Source organism: Dendrobium catenatum, unplaced genomic scaffold (assembly GCF_001605985.2).
Source record: "Dendrobium catenatum unplaced genomic scaffold, ASM160598v2 fragScaff_scaffold_600, whole genome shotgun sequence".
Lineage (NCBI taxonomy): Eukaryota > Viridiplantae > Streptophyta > Magnoliopsida > Asparagales > Orchidaceae > Dendrobium > Dendrobium catenatum.
This window is the reverse complement of record NW_021319062.1, coordinates 290,182-311,086: the sequence shown is the minus strand read 5'-3', so window position 1 is coordinate 311,086 and position 20,905 is coordinate 290,182. Positions and strand designations below refer to the sequence as shown.

Sequence of the window (20,905 nt, the reverse complement as noted above, 5' to 3'; positions counted from 1 at the left end):
GATAAATTTAAAATTCTAAAATTTGAACCCATTAGAGAACGATATGATCATCTCCCGAGGTGATATACTGTTCATAATGACGTGTTCAATTTTAAAATTCAAAAATTTAATCTTCCCAAAGAAAATTAATATATTTTTAAAACTATATATATCTAAATATATATTTTTTTTTTCAATCAAAACACCTATGTTAAGGAAGAGAAGAAAAAAGAAAGAGCTGAAAGACATCTCAATCGTTCGGGAATTTTCAGAAGTATTTTCAGATGATCTACATGATTTACCTCCAAGTAGAGAAATAGATTTTTCTATTGAGTTAGTGACAGGAGTTGAACCTGTTGCTAAGACTCCTTACAGAATGACAATTAAGGAACTTCAAGAGTTGAAGGTGCAACTGCAAAAGTTGCTTGAGAAAGGTTTCATCAGGCCTAGTACCTCCCCTTTGGGTGCTCCTGTTCTTTTTGTGAAAAAGAAAGATAGAAGCCTAAGACTCTGTATAGATTACAGAGAATTGAATAAGTTGACAGTGAAGAATAAGTACCCTCTTTCAAGAATAAATGATTTGTTTGATCAGTTGGAAGGTGCTTCGGTGTTTTCCAAGATTGATTTGAGGTCAGGGTATCACCAGCTCAGGATTAGAGAGGAAGACATTGCAAAGACTGTTTTCAGTATTAGATACAGGCATTTTGAGTTTACAGTGATGTCTTTTAGTTTGACAAATGCCCCTGTAGTATTTATGGACCTCATGAATTGAATCTTTAAGCCCTCTTTAGATCTATTCGTGATAATATTCATAGATGATATACTTGTTTACTCCCCTGATAAAGAGATGCATGCAAATCATTTAAGGGCAGTATTGCATACCTTAAAAGGGAATGAATTGTATGCTAAGTTCTCTAAATGGGAATTCTGGCTGAAGAGTGAAATTTTTGGGGCATGTGATCACTGATGGGAAGATAGCTGTGGATCAGCATAAGGTGCAAGTAATAGTAGATTGGCCAAGACCAACTACAGTGACTGAGGTTAGGAGCTTTTTGGGATTGGCAGGCTACTACAGAAGGTTTGTTGAAGGATTTTCACAGATAGCTATGCCACTATCCAGATTAACTCAGAAAGCAATAAAGTTTGATTGGACAGCTCAGTGTGATGAAGCTTTTCAGAGGTTAAAGCAGTGTTTGATAACTGCTCCAGTGTTGACTATCCCCTCAAGATCAGATGGATTTCAGCTTTACAACGATGCCTCACATAAAAGGTTGGGTTGTGTACTGATGCAGAATGGAAGAGTCGTTGTCTATGCTTCTAGGCAATTGAAGAATCATGAAAGAAATTATCCAACCCACGATTTGGAGTTAGCTGCAGTAGTTTTTACCTTGAAGATTTAGAGGCATTACTTGTACGGAGTTCGGTGCGAAGTTTTTATTGAACATCAAAGTTTGAAGTATATCTTCATCCAGAAGGAATTGAATTTAAGGCAGATGAAATGGCTAGAACTCATTAAGGATTATGTGTTGGACATTCAATATCACCCGGGTAAAACAAATGTGGTTGCAGATGCTCTGAGCAGAAAGAATTCAGGTAGTGCAAAGTAGATGATTACACAGCAGCAGAAGTTGATTAGAGAATTGGAGAAGTTAGAGATTTCAGTGATTCAACCCAATGATGCAGAAATTGTGAGGTTGAATCAGACTATTATCCAGTCAACCTTTCCAGAAAGGGTACGAGAAGCTTTGCCACATGATGCAGATTTTAAGAAGCTACTAGATATGGTTAGTGTGGGACACACTGAAGACTTTGAATTTGATGTTGAAGGACTGCTACGTTATAGAGGGAAATTATGCATACCAGATGTTGATGACTTAAGGAAAGAAATCCTTTAAGAAGCTCATTACTCTAGTTACACCATTTATCCAGGTAGTAACAAAATGTATCAGGATTTAAAGGAGGAGTTTTGGTGGCCAGGAATGAAGAGAAGTGTGGCAGAAACAGTATCCAAATGTACTTCATGTCAGATGGTTAAGGTGGAACATCAGAAACCAGGAGGATTTCTATAGCCCTTACCTATACCTGAGTGGAAATGGGAAGACATTGATATAGATTTTGTGGTTGGTTTACCCAGATCCAGAAGAGGATGTGATGCTTTATGGGTGATAATTGATAAGTTGACTAAATCTGCACACTTTTTACCTATCAAACAATCTAATTCAATTGAGAAATTGGCGAGCTTGTGTGTTGATCATATTGTCAGCTTACATGGGATACCAAGGACTATAGCGTCAGATCAAGATGGAAGATTCACTTCCAGATTATAGAAGAAGGTTCAAAAAGCTATGAGTACCAGACTTACTTTTAGTACAGCTTTTCACCCTCAAACAGATGGGCAGTCAGAAAGAACCATTCAGACCTTAGAAGATTTGCTCAGGTTATGTGTTATGAATTTTGATGGTAAGTGGGAGACATATGTACCACTGATTGAATTTTCCTACAACAACAGTTTCCAAGCAAGTATTGGTAGACACCTTATGAGGCTTTATACGGAAAAAGGTGTAAGACACCTTTAAGCTGGGCTGAGATAGGGGAAAGGAAAAGTATTGGTGCTGATCTGGTTGATGATGCTACATAAAAAAATAAATTGATCTAGGATAGATTGAGGACAGTGCATGATAGACAGAAGAAATATTATGATGTCAAACACCAATCAATTGAGTTTGATGTTAGAGAGTTTGTATTTCTCAAAGTCAGTTCAATGAAGGGAGTGAAGAGATTTGGCAAAGTGGGAAAGCTGAGTCCAAGATATGTAGGTCCTTTTGAGATTTCAAAAAGGATTGGAAAAGCGGCCTATAAATTAATTTTGCCAGCACATATGAGTGGAGTACATAATGTATTCCACATCTCTTCTTTGAGGAAATATATTTCAGATAAAACTCAAAAGATCAGTACTGAATCAATTGATATTCAGCCAGATTTGACCTTTATAGATAAACCAGAGGGAATTATTGACTATGATGTTAAGCATTTGAGGAGCAGAGTGATCCCTTATGTTAAGGTGCTTTGGAAAAAGATGCCACCTGGGAAAAGGAATCAGAAATGAGGTAGAAGCACTCTTATTTATTTGGCTAAGATATGGCTTTAATGTAGAGAATTCTTTTTAAATTTCGAGGACGAAATTTTTTATTAGGAGGGGAGAATCATAGAACCCGAAAACGACGATCCTAAGTCGTCGTACGCTTTTTGATGCGTCGCGACGAGACTTAAGTAAAATTTTTTAAGTTAACGGAATTTGATGGAAATAATTTTACAAAATCCTATGCAAAATTCATATCAAATTGATGTATAGAATTTATAGTTAATTTGGAGTATTTTAAAGAGAAAAATTTTGGAAATCTCATAATGCCAACTTTACCCCTAATTATTTCTTAAGTCAAATTCACTTAAGTAAGGGCATCATGGACATGTGGCAACCCCAATTTCTCCCTATTAAGCAAACCAAACCCTCCCCACCCTCCCCCATTCGCTCATTTCGGCCGAAACCGAGAGAAATAGGGAATGATTAGAGGAGTATTTTAACGATAGAATCAAAGATTTTAGAGAAATTTTGGGAAACGAAAAAGTAGGGCTTTTTACTAAAATCTAATTTTTATAAGTGCTTTTACAAAAGTTGTTTATAAAAGCCTTCGGAATGATTTTATGACAAAATATTTGATTTTTGGTGAAAAACTCTTTTTTTTTTAATTTTCTAATTTATTAAATCCGAAAATAATTAACCTAATTATTAAATTAGGTTTAGAAGAGAGTTTGATGTGATAAGAAGACAAAATTACTAAAAATTAGAGTTCCAAAATGTAGGATTTTTGATAAATTTGAAAATGCTAATTAAATTTAAATAAATTAAATATTATGTAATGTGACTTGGATCTTATGTGCAATGTTAGGTATTGACTGTTTAGAGGAACGTCAAGTGTTGGAGTGACGTGGTACGTCGTAGAAGTCTGTTTTGAGGTCGTTAAGGTAGGTATTTATACCTCATTTAAATTCATAAGTGCTTGTATTTTTATGCTTAAATGAATTTTTTTATGTATTTATTTTACTTTTAATTCATGCTTTATATTCAATGATTTAAAGAATACCCTGCAATTTCATATTTCTATATTATGCATTAATTGGAAAACATATGTATGAAAGCATATGAAGCTAGGAAGAACACTTGAATATGAAAGCATATGAAGCATAAGAAAAACACATGAGCATGAAAGTATATGAAGCTTAAGAAGAACAATTGAACATGATTGAATGATTTAAATTAAATAATGATTTCATGTGCATATTGATCTGGAAGTGTCAAACAAATGATAATGGGGTTCTATGGAGCCAAATGATAAAGGGGCTTGAAAAAGCTAAATGGTAATAGGGTTCTTCGGAACCAAATGGTAAAGGAAATGGCCGAAATTTGACTGTACCTGATCAGTACAAACACTGGTACTTCCGGGACGGGTGTATACATTTAACATAAGTATATTTGCATTTGATTTGCATATGAAAATGGTGAAAAGAAAGAATGAAAGAATTGAACGTTAAAGAAAGGAAAATTAAAGTAAGATTGAAAATTTTAATGTTATGATTTGCAAAATGATATGAATTGATTTCATTTATAAAAGTTTTTGTTATATGCTACTTATGAAATTAATTGAGTTATGAATTAACTGCTGAGCGAGTAAGCTCAACCTACATTTGAAAATATTTTTCAGAAGAAATAATTAAGTAATGGCTACGAGACGGCAGTATACCTACCGTTGTAGAGGACCTCGAGAAGAAGAAAGGTATTTATGTTTTATATTTTTTGTTGAATCTTTGATCTGTATCTGTATAGTTTGTGGGAGCTTATGTAACTGTTAATGATTTAAGTTTTTAGTAGTTGTGTGAGACGAAACAAATTTGGATAATTATGATATTGATATTTTCTTAGTGGCTCTTTCTTATTTTATGTATTGAGGATATTCAAATTATGTCATAAAGATTTTATATGAAATGATTATATTTATGTTATGATGTTTTTTCCGTACGACTGTCTGCTCCCGCCCCGTTAATTCGGACTAGCCGGGTCGGGTCGTGACACCTGGCCCCTAACTCCTTTACTCGCATGTGACCCGCACAAGCAGCTACCATCTCTACTAGCGATCCCTCTTCAAATGCAACCAATGCCACTCCCATGTTCGATTAACCGCTACACATGATGCTAGCAGCCAGTCCAGCCAACCAACCACTCGCCACCTTCTCTTCCTCCTCTCTCTCTCTCTTCTCTTTCTCAATTTTCTATTTCCTCTCCCCTTATTCCCTATTTCTTCCTAAATAAAGAGAAAGTGGGAGACATTTTCTTAGCTCAATTTCTTTTTCATCACCTCTCCCTCTCTCTCTTCCCCTCACCCTAACCACTCTTTCTCTCTCTAAATAGAGATAGAGAGAGAACTATCAAAAAATATCCTTTCTTTCTCTCTCCAAACAAAAAAGAACTTCATTTCCCTCACTAACCCCCTTTTTCTCTTTCTAAACAGATAGAAAAACATGTCTCTCTATCTCTAGCCCTCCTCTCAACCTTATCTTCTTTCACCAAAAAAGAGAGGACATCTCACTTTTTTCTCTCAGAAAAACGAGATAAAAAAATCAACAAGAAAAAGCTCATGTCGCTTGCATGCAATCTCGTCTTGTCGATCACGTTCATCTTCACACGCGCAGCTATAATACTTGACTCATAAAAGGATCAAAACTCTGTTAGCAAAATATTTAGCATGGCAACTGCCCGTACAAGCTTTTCTCTCTCTTTCTATTGGTTATGGAAACTGACGTAGCAGCAACCCTATGTCTCTCTTGATTTTTGAAAACGAAATAAAAGCCACCACTCCAGAAAAGGCTGCTCTCAAATTTTAAAGGCTTAAGGAAAGAAAACAAGCCAAATTTCTAGAAACCTGAGAATGAAGACTTGCTTGGTTTAGGATTTTCACACAAGAATAATCTCCTCCTCTCTTGATTATGAAAAATAAAAGTCACAGCAGCCCCTCTCTCATGATTCAGCTATCTGATAAGAAGTGTCATTTAGAAATTTAGGAAAAGCCTCGGATGAAATCTAATTTCAACTATTTCAAAAAATCAACGACAAGAAAACCAGGAATAGAACACAAAAGTACAATTTTTGATTGAAAGTTTTATGAAAGAAAATACAAGATACAAGTGAAACTTCAATTGGAGAGAAAGATCTGTCTCTCCCAAATCTCTAGTTGTCGGCAAGAGCTCAAACACCATAAGAACAATCTAATTTCAACAAACAACACATAACCCTAACCCTAGAAAAAAAAACAAACCCCTACTTAAAGCATACAACAAACAAGAAATACCCAAACAGCCCTCCTCCAATTCCCTCCTAAATCTGGAAAGGCTTAAGAAGATCAAAACAGAACTTGGGTCAACCAGATAGGCCAATTTGGATTTAACTTGACTCAGTTCAGCTTAATTTAACTCAATTTGACTTGATTTAATTTAATTTGATGTGAAGTGGCTCAATTCGTCTCAGTATGAGTCGATTCAACTTGCATGAATTAATTTGATGAGATTTGGCTCGATTCAATTCAAATTAATAAAATTAAAGTTGAATCGAATGAATGAATTGAAAAAATTTGATTCAATTTCAATGATTCAAGCTAACTTGAGCCAAAAATTGAGTTGTCTTTGAATTAATTAGTCAAATTTAATTTAACTGAATCGTCTCGGGTCAATATTAAGTTGAAATTTTAAACTTTATGAAATCTGAGTCGACTCGATTCAAAAGTTGAGTCAACATGTAAGTATCTACAAAATGTACGAACATCTTCTGTTTGCAGATGGTTTTCCATGCTTAGGATGTGAAGGCTCTCAACACTCAAATGAGATGATAATGTCCAAGGTCGTTTATGATGATTTTGCGTGCGTTTGCAGTCACGCTGCAACTTTGAAGATATATAAAACTTATAGATTTGGGCAAATGGATGTCTTGACAATATATAAAACTAATAGATTAAAAAAATATATTAAAAAAACAAAGAATTAAAATAAAGCGGCCATGCTATATTGTGCGTTTTCAAGAAGATGTTAGGTTACAAAGTCAAAAATCTGTGGCATATCTATAAATAATAATGTCAACAAAAAATATGTGTAGAAGTAAATGATAAGCATTACCCTGTGTGAATCTGCATAGGCAAGTTGAAGGACTGAGCAACTTCTAGGCTCAATGTGAATATGTAATCAATAAAGCCTTTACTCTTTATCCGAACAGGTTTCCTGTCTGCCAAATATATAAGTTTATAATGGTCACGCAAACTGGTAAACCAGTAAAATTACTCATAATATCCCAATAAAACATATCTGATATGCAAATACATGGTAAGTTACCATGCAAGTCTCGGAGAAGACCTTCCTCAGCAAGTATCTTGCTAACATTTGTATCTATCTTTAGACCACTTCTATAAGCAGCTATACTTTTCATTGCAACAATCTTATCAACAACTGTGTCATAGAAGCTGAGGAAATAGTAATTGACGTAAAAAAATAAATAATAGAACAATCACGATTTCATGCAACACATTATCCAATAAGGCAGCTAACTGCAACCTTTGCCGACGAGGCATGGCATACAAAACAAGGTTGAAGCAAAGCCTGGCGTGGAATCTCTACCAGCTGGAGGCAGTGTTGGGGATTATTTAGCAGCCAGTTTCCTTGGGTCGTGCAAAATTGAAATTAGTTGAAATTTTGCGGTGGAGTTTGAATTACTTTGGGCTTATCATTAGGATATGAGCAGTGGTTGCTTCAGTTTAAACCATAGATTATTGTGACTATTAGCGGTTTGCAGGTGGACTGCATCAAGATTTTTTAGCAAAGGGTTTGTGAGTTGTGGCTTTCTGGTAGGCTATCCAAATCCTTGGCTTTCAAATTGGGGAGTTTCATGAAGTTGCAGACTTCAAGTTTTCACAGTTTCGACTTTGGATGGGAATTTAGAAATTTCAAATTATAGTTTAAATTTAAGTTAAACTTAGAATTAACAGAATACTATGTCAACCATATGCTAGCTTGGGAAACAAGGAGTCTATAAATAATTGTTCCAAGGATTGTAATTAGAAACTTTTGGCTTGAAGAAAATTTCCCTTTCTAAATTCAATCTTGTGTGTGCAAGAGATGTGGGAATTGGGATACCTTTGATTGCACTACAACTACAACCTCTTAATCCAAAGTATGTCATATCCGTATGCTAACATAAGGTCAGATTTATCTTGATTTTTCAATTTTGTAGTTTATTCGATTTCATCTATATTATTTGATAGTAACTTGTTTAGCGATCTTAATTTTGATTAAAATTTAACACGTGAAAACCTAATTTGCAGAAATCAAATTCATGTAATTTTTACTTGGTTCCAATTCCTCACTAAATTTTTCAAATAATTTTGATCATTTCATTATCAGTTGGTTTATAATTCTAGCATTCCATGTTTACATTTAAAGAAAGCAGGTGATTGAATTATTGGTGACTATTATTATGTCAATCTTCAATTTCTATCGTATATGCTCACACTACACAGTATTAGTTGTATTAAGAAAACTTAATCGTAAATCATACTACATCAAATTGATATCCAAGCTTATGCATTCCAATGTCGACTAGAAAACATTAATCAATGATGTGAATTAAATAGAAAGGAGGACGTCATGGTTCTAAAATAATACAATCAGATTCAAAATAACACTCCTGCATTTGAATGGGAAGTATAATTGTAAATAAATTTCAAGGTGGATCAATAATTTGGAAAATGAAAAAATAAAATTTGTTTGATTCTCAAAGTGTTGAATGTGCAAAATCAAAACTAGCAGGGGTGTTGCTATACAATCTCCATGGACTGGTGTGCAAGGTTAAGGAACAATATTTATCATTTGATAAATACAAAAATCAATTTCATCACCAGTTTAAGGATTTAAAACAACATAAATGTGATGTGTTAGAATTTTAATCAAAGTTTACCTATTTTCTAACTAAAGATTATTTAGCTTTAAATTATCTTGTTACTATAATTTGTTTCACCGACGATCTTGAGTAAAATATTTGGGATGAAATAAGCATGTGCTAACCATAACATAACGTTGCACACCACATACACTATTTGAATGGCAAGGCATACCAAAGCAAAATAATGTGTTATGTGCGTTCTCTGTGCGTGCTCTGTGCATGCTATAATGCAAATTCAAATGGCATGCAATTTTGTTATTCAATTTCATTTTACTCATTTATTCGTTGATTTACTTATTTAAACTACTAGTATGAATAAGAAAATTTTGTTGGGATTTAGACATAATATAATTAGAGTATTTTCATTCCTAAATTCAGCTCTCATGTAAATCAATATGTTCTTTCATCAAAATGAGCAACAAGTCAAGTTTATACAACAGTATCAAGTCTTTATCCCACTACATAGAGTCGGCTACATAAATCCTTTTTTCTCAAATGTGTCCAGTTAAGAGTCAAATTCTCATTTAAATCTAATAAAAGAAAATTATTTCTAATATTTTCTAACCAAATCTTTTTAGGTCTACCACAACCTTTCTTGATATAGGCCAACTCTAATACATCTACTCTCATAATCAGATCATCCCAAAAAAGATGTTTTATATGACCAAACTATCTAAGGCAACTCTCTCTAATCTTTTCTATCACTGGAGTTACTATAACCTTTTCATGTATATACTCATTTTGTATTTTGTCTCAAGGGGTGAAGCAACTCATCCACCTGAGCATCCTCATCTCTGCAACACTTAACTTAATTTTATACTTCTCTTTCAATGGTCAATATTTTGTGCCATAAAGCATTGTAGGTCTCACCACCATCTTATAGAATTTTCCCTTAACTTTGAGGGGTACTTTCCTATCACACAATACTACCCATGCAATCCTCCATTTTCAACCATCCAACATAAATTCTACTAACAATATCCCCATCTATTTCACCATCACTTTGAACAAACCTGAGATATCTCAAACTTTTACTCTAGTTAATGACTTGATCGCCAAAAGTCACAATCCCCACAGTAGATCTATTACTACTAAAATTATATTTCACATATTCTGTTTTAGATCTACTCAAACGAAAACCTTTAGACTCTAAAGTTGATCTCCAAAATTCAAGCTTTCTTAGTCTTATCAACAAGAAGAATATCACCGCAAAAAGCATACACTATGATACATCTTCTTTCAAATTTCTGGTAAGAACACCCATAACTAAAGCAAAAAGATATGGGCTTAAACCTGATCATTGATGTCATCCAACTGAAATAGAAAAATACATGATCAAACCACCTTGTGTTTGAACACAAGTAATAGCTCCTGCATACATATCTTTAATGACTTAATATAAGCATTATTAACTCATTTCTTTTCTAGAACTCTCAAGAGAACTTCTCTTGTAACAAGTTAGATTTATAGAAAGTAGAAATTTTTTAGTTTCTTTTACATATAGGGTTTTATCCTACAATGCTAAAGTAGAGTATGCTAAGGTGTCGAACAAAATGATTAAATGACACATAGATATCTTTGTTATGTTTAGATGAGAAATATGGTTATTCCTTAAATTTATGCACTAATTAGGGATGTCCCCACCCTAAATTTGAGCTTATTGTATATTTTTCTCATTTTTCTCTCTTTTAGCAAGAAAAGGAAAATGTTGTAATAGCCCACATTCTTAACTATCGAGATATTGCCCATTTTGGCCTAAGAGCCTCACGATTTGTCCTGTTGGTGTAACTTCACATGAGGTCACCAATCTTAGAATTTCTCCTGGATGAGCACACTTAACTGCGGAGTTTCTTAATGAAATTTCAACCATTATACCAAAAGGCACATCGATGTTTAAGAATTTAGCTTCTTTTACTTAAGGAGTTTCACAAATGCTTTTTTTCGTATAATTTTTTCCTTTTTCTTTTTATTCTTCTTTATATGGAGAGAACTTTAAAAAAATAGATAGTTGCTTTCTCATAGTTATACACTAGCAAATTTGATTCTTAAAATCAACATCCCATCATAAATTTTTTTTAAAATCAACAAAAAAACAGTAGTTAAAAAAAGAATATGTGACAGCAGTTTGAAAAATAAAGCAATGAGAAAGTTACCCTAACAAACCCTTAATTAAAAAATGATATAAACTCCTATGAAATCATTTGGAAATTTAAATGAAACTAGTAAATTGTACAGGCACTTGGAGCACTTATAAAAAAAAGCACATGTTTAGTAAGTTAAATAATATTATGTTTAGTAAGTTAAATAATATTTTGTTCATTTCTGACATTGATAGTGACTTTTTTTGCATTGGGATTTTATTTCTCTTATATTGTTATTTTTTTACTAAATTATTCATCATTTTTTAATGCTGTGTTATTTTTAAAACAAAGCACGCCATGCTACAAGCTATGTTCTATATCTCCATGGGAACTTTACAATATGATGAACTATTCACTGTTGATAAAGTATAGTTGGGCTATAATTCTAGTATTATATGTTTACATTTAAAGATCTCGCTCCTCAGGTGAAGTGAGGATGTTTTGGTATGCGCACCGGCCACTAGCACACATCCAAGTCATCCTTACAACATCTATCCTAACCAAGAATGCAAGGACTATTTTAATCCTGCATAATAATACATATTGTGCCAGCAGTCCATGTAACAGTGAATACTACTCCATAAGCTCAAAAATAATACAGCAAAGGATATGATGTCATTTGTCCCATAAAAATCTGAGAGAACAACTCCAAAGTCCAATTTGATTCATGATACCTCTCCTGTAAACCAATAACCACATAGAAAACAGAACGCATTATGCAACTAATGGCGATATTGCAATATCATAATCCAATGTACAAACAAAGAAACAACACTAAAAATGCAAGATCAGCTAAGATCAACATATCTGATTGTGAATGATACAACAAGACTTTGAAGAATTCGATACAACAACAACAATAATATCAAGCCGTTATCCCACTGTGGGGTCGGCTACCACGAATCCTTTTTCTCCATTATGCCCTATTAAAATTTAAATTCCCATTTAAATCTAATAAAGAAATGTCATTTCTAATATTTTCTAACTAAATCTTTTTAGGTCTACCTCTACCTTTCTTAACATAATTCATTTCTAATGCATCTACTTTCCTAACTAACTAGGTCATCGGAAAGCCAACGTTTTATATGACCAAACAATCTAAAGCAACTTTCTAAAATCTTATCTTCCACTGGAGCTACTCCAACCTTTTCACGTATATGCTCATTTTATATCCCATCTCTAAGAGTAAAGCCACTCATCCACCTGAGCATCCTCATCTTCGCAACACTTAACTTAATATTATGTTTCTCTTTTAATGGCCAACATTCTGCACCATAAAGCCTTGCAGATCTATCCACCATCTTATAGAACTTTGACTTTTCTATCGCACAACAAGCTCGATGCATTTTTCCACTTCAACCATCCAACTTGAATTCTACTAATAATATCCCCATCTATTTCACCATCACTCTGAACAATAGACCCAATATATCTAAAAGGTGAACTCTTATTAATGACTTGATCACCCAAAGGCACAATCCCCCTCACAATAACTATTATTACTAAAATTATACTCCATATATTCAGTTTTAGATCTACTCAAACGAAATCCTTTAGACTCTAAAGTTGACCTCTATAATTCAAGTTTATCTTCAACTCCCTCTCTAGTCTTATCAATAAGAAGAATCTCATCAGCAAAAAGCATACACCAAGGTACAACCTCTTGCAATGTTTAGTGAGAACATCCATGACAAAAACAAAAAGATATTAAAAAAAAAAAAGAACCAAACAGATAGAGAGAAAAAAATGGTTAAAATGTTAGACTAATAAATACCTCAAGAGGAGAAATGTAAGGGGTAGAGAAACTAGCAAGTAGAAATACTAGAAGTGAAAGAATCCCCAAAGGGGAAATGACAAGAAATTTCAAATCTCAATAAATCATGCAATAATTCATAACACAAAACTAGAACACCTTATATAGTCTTAGAGCTCATAATACTAGCCTAAAATATAATTAAGACTACCATCAAAGGGAAAAAATGTCTTTATTATATAAATGAAATATGTTTAAAACTAAATGAATATATGTGATGCTTGATAATTAGTTTAATAACTAATTTAAATATAAATAAAGATAAAAAATACATTAAGATTAATATGGAAGGAAATAAGATGACCTTATTACACATAAGAAATATGTTTGGAAGTAAATAGACACATATGTTGCCTAATATTATGCTAATAATTAATTTAAATACAAATAAAGACGAAAACATAAAAACTCATAATTATCAATGAAGAAACTTGCATTACATCAATATCTAATCTCAATTCATTCAAATGCTTCAGTCTGGGAAGAAATAAATCAATTAGGTTTTTTTATATCTAATGGCTGACATATTAGGCTTCATTATCTCATCAAAGTCATTCAAAGTTATAAGGGTATTTGTAGAGATCAAAGAAACTTATTACTTGCTCAGTACAAGCCCAACAAGAAATAGACAATTCTAGGAGAAAAAATAGCGAGCCAGCCAAATAAAACTGAATACTCACGTCATTGAGAATTGTCTCCGCTAAATGCTCGATTCTTAATATTCTCCCAACCACTGGACCAAAACGTCTATGCCACTCCAAATCATGCATTTTGTCAAATTTAATCCCGTCATCTATGAATATAGTAGATATATTTGCAGCATCAAAGCATCTTGAAGCAACAGAAATTATCCCAGTAGATTTTCTATGCCTATCCACTGCATCAAAAGATGCCTCACAGTTGTACAATTTGGCAATATCTCTCACATTCCTCTGCAGTTAGGAGTAAAATAGTGTCAACAGTTTGTTAAAATAATATCACAAATATCATAATCCACTGATAGATCAAAATAAAACAAAGCCGGACAAAAAGGAAATTGCCAATGCAGTAAAGTAGCGGAACAAAACGAAGAATTTTCATAAGAGTCAAACAAGAACATTTATGGGAATTGATTACAGAAAGATACACCTTTTTGCAATGTCTTTCCACAAACCTGATCGATGTTTATCTTTTAAGCATGATAGGTATGTTTTTTCCTGCATATTTGATCTACCCATAAACAAGCAATATGCAGAGAACCATACACACTTCAATCAAGCAATCCAACCCAGTTACAACAATACACTTCCCAAAAAAACAAGCACAAATTTATAGCAATCTACTTCCTCAACTATGAAAAATATTTAGGAATGATGCAACGATATTATAGCTAATATCCATACTATATCACCTTTCGCATGGATATCACAAATGCCCAATTTGCTGAAAATTTTTGAGAACGCTAAATTTGAAATGGCATTGGTGACTAAATTCAGTCAACTTATATTCTGACCAGATCATAGGCAACTTTCTGATCAGATCATAGATAACTCGATGATCTTTTCATCCAACTATCTATCTAGCCATAATATGTACTGTAGTATTATAATGGATTATGTGCAATGTTAAACACAACTTTAATGTCACAAAATAGTTAGATTGGTTGCTCTAGTTGCTCAGGTAGAGAAACAAAATCCTATAAGAGATATCCTAGCCGTAATGACAAATTCTAAATGTCATACCTCTAAATTTAGTATTTGCACTTAACCGAGCAACAACATTTAGTCTCTTTCTCGTCCATATCATGGGATTACCAACCATGCAGGTAAAGTATCCTAAAGTAGATCACCTGTCATATATGATACAACCTAGTTCACATCAGTCATGTACATTTGCATGATCTTCATTTTTCAGAGAACAAAATTGAATTTACAAGAGCAAGCTTCACCGTACCTTAAAATGTATATAATAACATTCATATGTTGTTCTCCAAGTTTACATACAAATTGATTGATCTGGTTTTATGTGAGCTAAGCACGTTGGTCATTTAGTCTCCCAACAAATCATTGGTATCTCCCCATATCAATCGGAACATGGTCCAACTAAACACATAACTTCAATCCTTCTTCTATCACCTATCTAGTAGTTGACATGCTAGCATTCCAATCTGTGGTAAAAGATCTAAAGCGTATTTTCTTTGAGACAAAAATATTCATTTATTGGATCAAGACACAAAGAAAATATTTTAGTAAGTCTAAATATTTCAATTTAAAATCTTTGGACAAGTAATTCAGCAGAGCTTTCCTTTATTTAGATCATTTCTTGTAACCACCATGCATCCACAATACAGTGGAATGATATTCCAATGTTGTTTCTTCAAAAAAAAAGCATGGACTGAATTGTTTTGATGGTTGACAAAAACTAGCATGGATTTTGTGAATCTTATCAGCCAATATCTTGAAGATTGTTTTAATTCATACAATGATAATATATAGGTCATATTAAGTTGACCTAGCCACCCAGGTCTAAGATTAGTATCCAATTGAGCTCACCTAAGTCCAATGGAGGGCCTAATATGAGAACTTACTCAATTGACCAAGCTTGGGGCAACTAGTAGTAGCTAGCTGTCAAGGTTAACTAAGTTATCCAGCCACCTAGGGCTTGCATCAAATCTAGGGGTCTTTAGGTCACCAAGAACTAGGTCAATTCAATACTACCCTAAATATTGTTTTCATTTCGGAATTTATTTTGTTCTTCTATTTTTTGCCAAGACATAGAAGAGTTAGCATTCTTTCAATTGTTGTACTTTAGTTTTGGGTTGTGCTCACCGGTTGAAGTAGCCTATTAGGTTGTGATTGTTTCTCTATCGACTTGAAGAGCAGAAGAGTTAGTTGAGCTTGTGATAGGAACTCTGAATAGTGTAATCCTAATCCAAGAGGGTGTTAAGCGCAATCATAGGCCAATTGAGGTCAAACTTCATAAATATCATTTTCGTATTGTCTAGTTATCTACTTTTCAATTACACATTTACTTACTTTCATTCATAATTTAATCATACTTATTTTGAAATTTATAAGAAAGTATTAAAATCACCGCTTCACCCCCTTCTTAGTATATCAACCCAAGGTTTAAAATTATGCAATCAACTATTGAGGTGTTTTCTATCTATAAAATGAGGCATAAGACTCAAAGAGTTTTGAGACATAAATTTCACAATTAAATTATTAATTAATTAAAAATATAAAATAATAAGTAGCATACTAATATCAAAGTAAGATCATAATAAATCAAAGTAAAATCATAATAATAAGTCTCCCCCTCTTCTAATTCAACACTATGATGTACCGACGCTTCTTCTCAAAGAAGCCTACAGTGTCTGACACGACATGCACCTCCGACACGTATCGTATACACCGAAAATGTGTCTAATTAAAAAAAAATTAATACAAATTGGCCACCCGTGTTCGACACGAGTGTCTTAAACATTCAGCATTGTTGTTTCCTCAATTGATGACTGATACACAAAATTGACGCCCAACTCTTAGCATCCTAATATTAATCATTTCAAGGACAATTTCTAGTTAAATAACTTATTACTTCTAAATTATTTTTAATATTATACTTATTCAATTTTTATACACTATTTTTAAAATATATAAATTATAATATCATGTAGAACCCGTATTTGTGTCCAATATTTTGAATAATTAACATGTATCGTATCCGTATCTGTGTCCTTTTGACCACAATGAATTTATACAAGTCCATCGCCTCTTCTCCAAGCAAATCATCGCCATATGTTCATGTCAAAAAAATATATATGTAAGATTTAAATATGTATTTAGGACACAACATATCTTTCCATACTAGTATTGAAGATTATGAAAATTCATTAAGAAGCATTATTGCAATATATAAGGATAAATTGAAGAATAGTGAAATCAAAGTATGGTTGCTCAACCCTCCCCCCCCCCAGCGGATTATATGCTATTATAATGATAATACTTCAAGAAAAACTAGATGAGACAAGAGAACAAAAACGACAAAAACCTCCAACACAAGATTATCAGGTTTGGTGGGATTCACATAAGTTCATGATCACACGGCAATCAAAAGAGGTACATGGAAATATTACACTTCATATGAATAATGACAAAAATACCACTCTGATTGTGCTATGACTAAAAGGGAATGCAACCTGTTGTTGTGAAGAAGAGGGATGAATTTGGAGAATAAAACATTGATCCCAATTCTTCTTCTCTTCTCCTCTCCTCTCTACTACAATATCTCTTCATATCTGTCCTTCTCTCTTTCTCTTATCTAATTCTCTTTATTTGCTAGTGGTTGTGGGATACTTATAAACATTGATTTATTCCCTTCTATAATATGAGTGATACGTGTGAAAAAATAACTATAAATGAAGCTTGACTCAGGTAACCATCATCTTAGAAAATCAAGACCAAACATTATCCATGAAAGGTGGTAGAAATTAGACTTCATATTTAACAAGCTCTCAGTTGAAGTGTGAATTTTCAATAAACCAACTTGGTGGTCATGTATGGACACATCCCTATGCAACATATTCATATCATCATTGTGATGGGGACATCAGAGCATGAATCGTATATTAGAGGCGTGGCCGTCGGTCTACGGCCACGATCGAGGATGTAGTTTTGAGTCATTTTCATGTATTTGTCTTTTATTATGTTATTTATTTTTATTTATGTTTTAATTATTTTCCCGCTTTACCCCTCATCATTGTGATGGGGATCAGAGCATGAATCGTATATTAGAGGCGTGGCCGTCGGTCTACGGCCACGATCGAGTCGATGTAGTTTTGAGTCATTTTCATGTATTTGTCTTTTATTATGTTATTTATTTTTGTTTATGTTTTAATTGTTTTCCCGCTTTACCCCTTACTTAAGGGAGGTCATATGTAAGCCCTAAGGGCATTGTCGTCTTTCTTATTTTGTGTCATTCTTGTACGAGGCTATTTATAGCCCTCATGTTGCTCTTCAAAAGTTAATGATTAAATGATAAGAAAATTTTGTGCTATTGCTTGAGTTCTTGAGAGTGCTTGGAGAGAGAGAGATCCCTAGGAGAGGGAAAGCGGATCACCCACCAACCTTGGAGACGGCCGGGTTCATGGTTAGTTTTATTGTTCTTTTCTTTTAATCCCTCTTCCTCCTAGTCGTCGGAGCTCCTAGCCACCCACCTTGCCGCCAGCCAACGTTTCCCACCACCACCTCAAGCCACCACCCTCCATCCCCCACTACAACCACCGGCCCACTTATCCAAAGCCACACCCCACCGCCCGCCCTTCATTCAACCGAACCCAAGCCACTCCCCCCTTAGCTTTTTCCCTCCATCCTTGCTTGCATTGATTCCTTTCCTAGCTGGGTTGATTAATTTAGGTAACTCGTTAACTTTTCAAATTCAAATAATTTGAATTTGAAAAATTACCTAAAATATCACTCCTATTTTAGGAAACTTTTCAAATCCTTGCCTATTGAATTAAAGTTAAATTAGGATAAAGTATTCCATCCTAAATTTATGCCCATGACTTAAGGAAGCACTAGGAAGCACTAATAGCTTCCTTAATTTCTCTTCCAAATCCATAGCCGCCGGCCCCCTTTGGGTTCTCCATTAATGCTTGCAATTACAACCTTCCTAAGTGGGTTTAAATATTTTAGGTAACTCAATTAATTTACAAATTCAAATTCATTTGAATTTGAAATTGTTACCTAAAATACCAATCCTAATTTAGGAAAGTTTCCAAATTTCATCCCTTTAGATTTTAAAATTCTTTGGGAATTAATTAAGCCTTTCCTAATTTAATAATCCCAATTAAGAAGGCTTGAATTTATTTCCCAAACCTCTCCCTCTCTTTCTACATGCTGCCGGCCCCTTAATGGGTCCCCACCTCCTAATTAATTTCCAACTTAAAGCTCTTCCCCTATGGAAAGATTTCAAATCCTCTTTCCCCCTTTCTTAGCCGCCCCCACCCTTACCTAAATATATCCAAATCCTTTTCAAAGTAAAGGGATCAATTAGGGAAACAAATACTTGATTTCCCTCAACCTTCTCTTACAAAAATCTGAGCCAAATTTCTCTCTCGTGCCCTCATCCCTAGCCGGCCACCTCCATCCCTCTTCTCCTCTTGACTTCTCAAGATAATCTCCTCCCTCTCACGAGTAGCCTTCAAGGGGAGCAACGACGACGTCTTTACATCTTGACTACTTGTTGCCAGGTTCGACAAAGTTGAATCTTCAAGAGAGCTACGACAAACTTCTTCAACATCTCACGACTTGCTACCGGGTTGCGATAAGGGTGAACTTCTTCCTCCTTTTTGATTACTTTCCTAATCCTCTAACCTTGTAGGTGATGACGATTCACAAGGAGCCGAGCTTCACCTTTGCCTAAGCTTAGTAAACGTAGGTTTTCGTTTCGCCATTGCCAAAGCTTAGTAAACGTAGGATTAAATACACTTTATATGCTTCTAATCTAAGTGTTAGATTAGAGATTTTGTTGAAACCTATTTACTTTTCATGTTATTGAATTTCTACTTGTTTTGAATCTCCAAGTGTTTGGTATGTGGCTTAGCCTAAACGTAGGCACCCCTCTTTTATTTTCTATCGTCATTTTGATTGCTAATAGTGGTAATCTTACATGCTTAATTCAAGAACTCTTGCAAATTCTTATTTTGTCATTTTAAAGCATATAGTTCTACATCACATTGTCAGAGGTTAACTGAGCTTTTATAAAGCCCCAATATTTTAGCAAATACAAATTTTGTGAGCATATCAACAAAGGGTTTTCTACTTCTTTTAATTTTGACGTGTTGTAAGGTATCAACTTCAAGTAAGTTGTGTATATCCCGATATTTATGTTGTATGTGATTTGTCCAAGAATGGAAGATGGTGCCCTTTACTAAGTGAATATCGTTTTGATTATCACAAAATAGAATGATGTTTTTGAGATTTATTTAATAATTTTAAAAAATATTTTAGCCAAACCATCTCCTTGATGGCTTCGGTGATTGTGATATATTTAGCTTTTGGGGTTGATATTACGACAATCTTTTGAAGTTATAACACCCAGTTGATAATGGTGTCACTAAAGGTGTAGATGTAACTGGCTGTATTTGATCTTGCATCTAGATTCCTATATTTTAATCAATATAGCCATGCAGTTCTAAGTAAGCTCTTTTAAAATTAAGAGAATAATTGATCATACCCTTTAGTTAGCGCAATATCCACTTCACGACTTGGCAATGTTCTTTTTACAGATTTGACATATATCCACTAACTGCTCTCACTGCTTGTGTAGCATCTACTTTTGTGTATACCATTGCACATAGGTGATCTAACGGCTAACACGTCAAGTACTTCAGCTATATGCTTTTTTTCTCTTCATTTTATTTTATGGCTTATGTTCTTTGGAAAATCTAAAATGACTAATAAGCAATATACAGTCTTTGCATTTAGCAGATTAAATATGTTTAATACAAGATTTTGTGTGCCAATGACTTTGTTAAGATATATTCTCATCTCGATTTTTTTTTTTTTTTTTTTTTTTTTTTTTTTTATTTTTTTTTTTTTTTTTTTGCTTTTCTAAATCCTTCATGTCAAACTCATTTAACGGTTTTCTCCTTAGATCATTTATTTTTTTAATATCAGTCCTTGCAATTAACATGTCATCCATATACAATAATAAAATAATATACTAACATAGAAACAGTGATTGGCATTACACCGGTTGAATTCGATCTTGTGCATAAACCTATCAAATTTTTGGTGCTATTAATGAGGCGCATAGTTCAAGTCATAAAAGCTTTCATTTAACATGCACGCAAGGCTTTCTTTAACAGGTTCAACAAGGCCATCTGGTTATATCAAATAGATGTCGTCCATCAAGTCACTATAGAAGAACGATATCTTAAATCCATTGTTCAAAGTA

At 33.7% G+C, this 20,905-nt stretch overlaps 1 protein-coding gene across 1 annotated transcript in view; it reads right to left on the bottom strand.

Moving 5' to 3' along the window:
* The window catches only part of LOC110101543 (protein fluG), an 84,437-nt gene that overhangs the window by 55,693 nt on the left and 7,839 nt on the right, over nt 1-20,905 (bottom strand). The window contains exons 2-5 of the mRNA XM_020829474.2: nt 13,648-13,899; nt 11,766-11,833; nt 7,411-7,526; nt 7,198-7,303 (exon numbers count right to left, since the gene is read on the bottom strand). Of these exons, the coding sequence (XP_020685133.1) occupies nt 7,198-7,303; nt 7,411-7,526; nt 11,766-11,833; nt 13,648-13,899 (542 nt within the window). The remainder of the gene's footprint in view (nt 1-7,197; nt 7,304-7,410; nt 7,527-11,765; nt 11,834-13,647; nt 13,900-20,905) is intronic.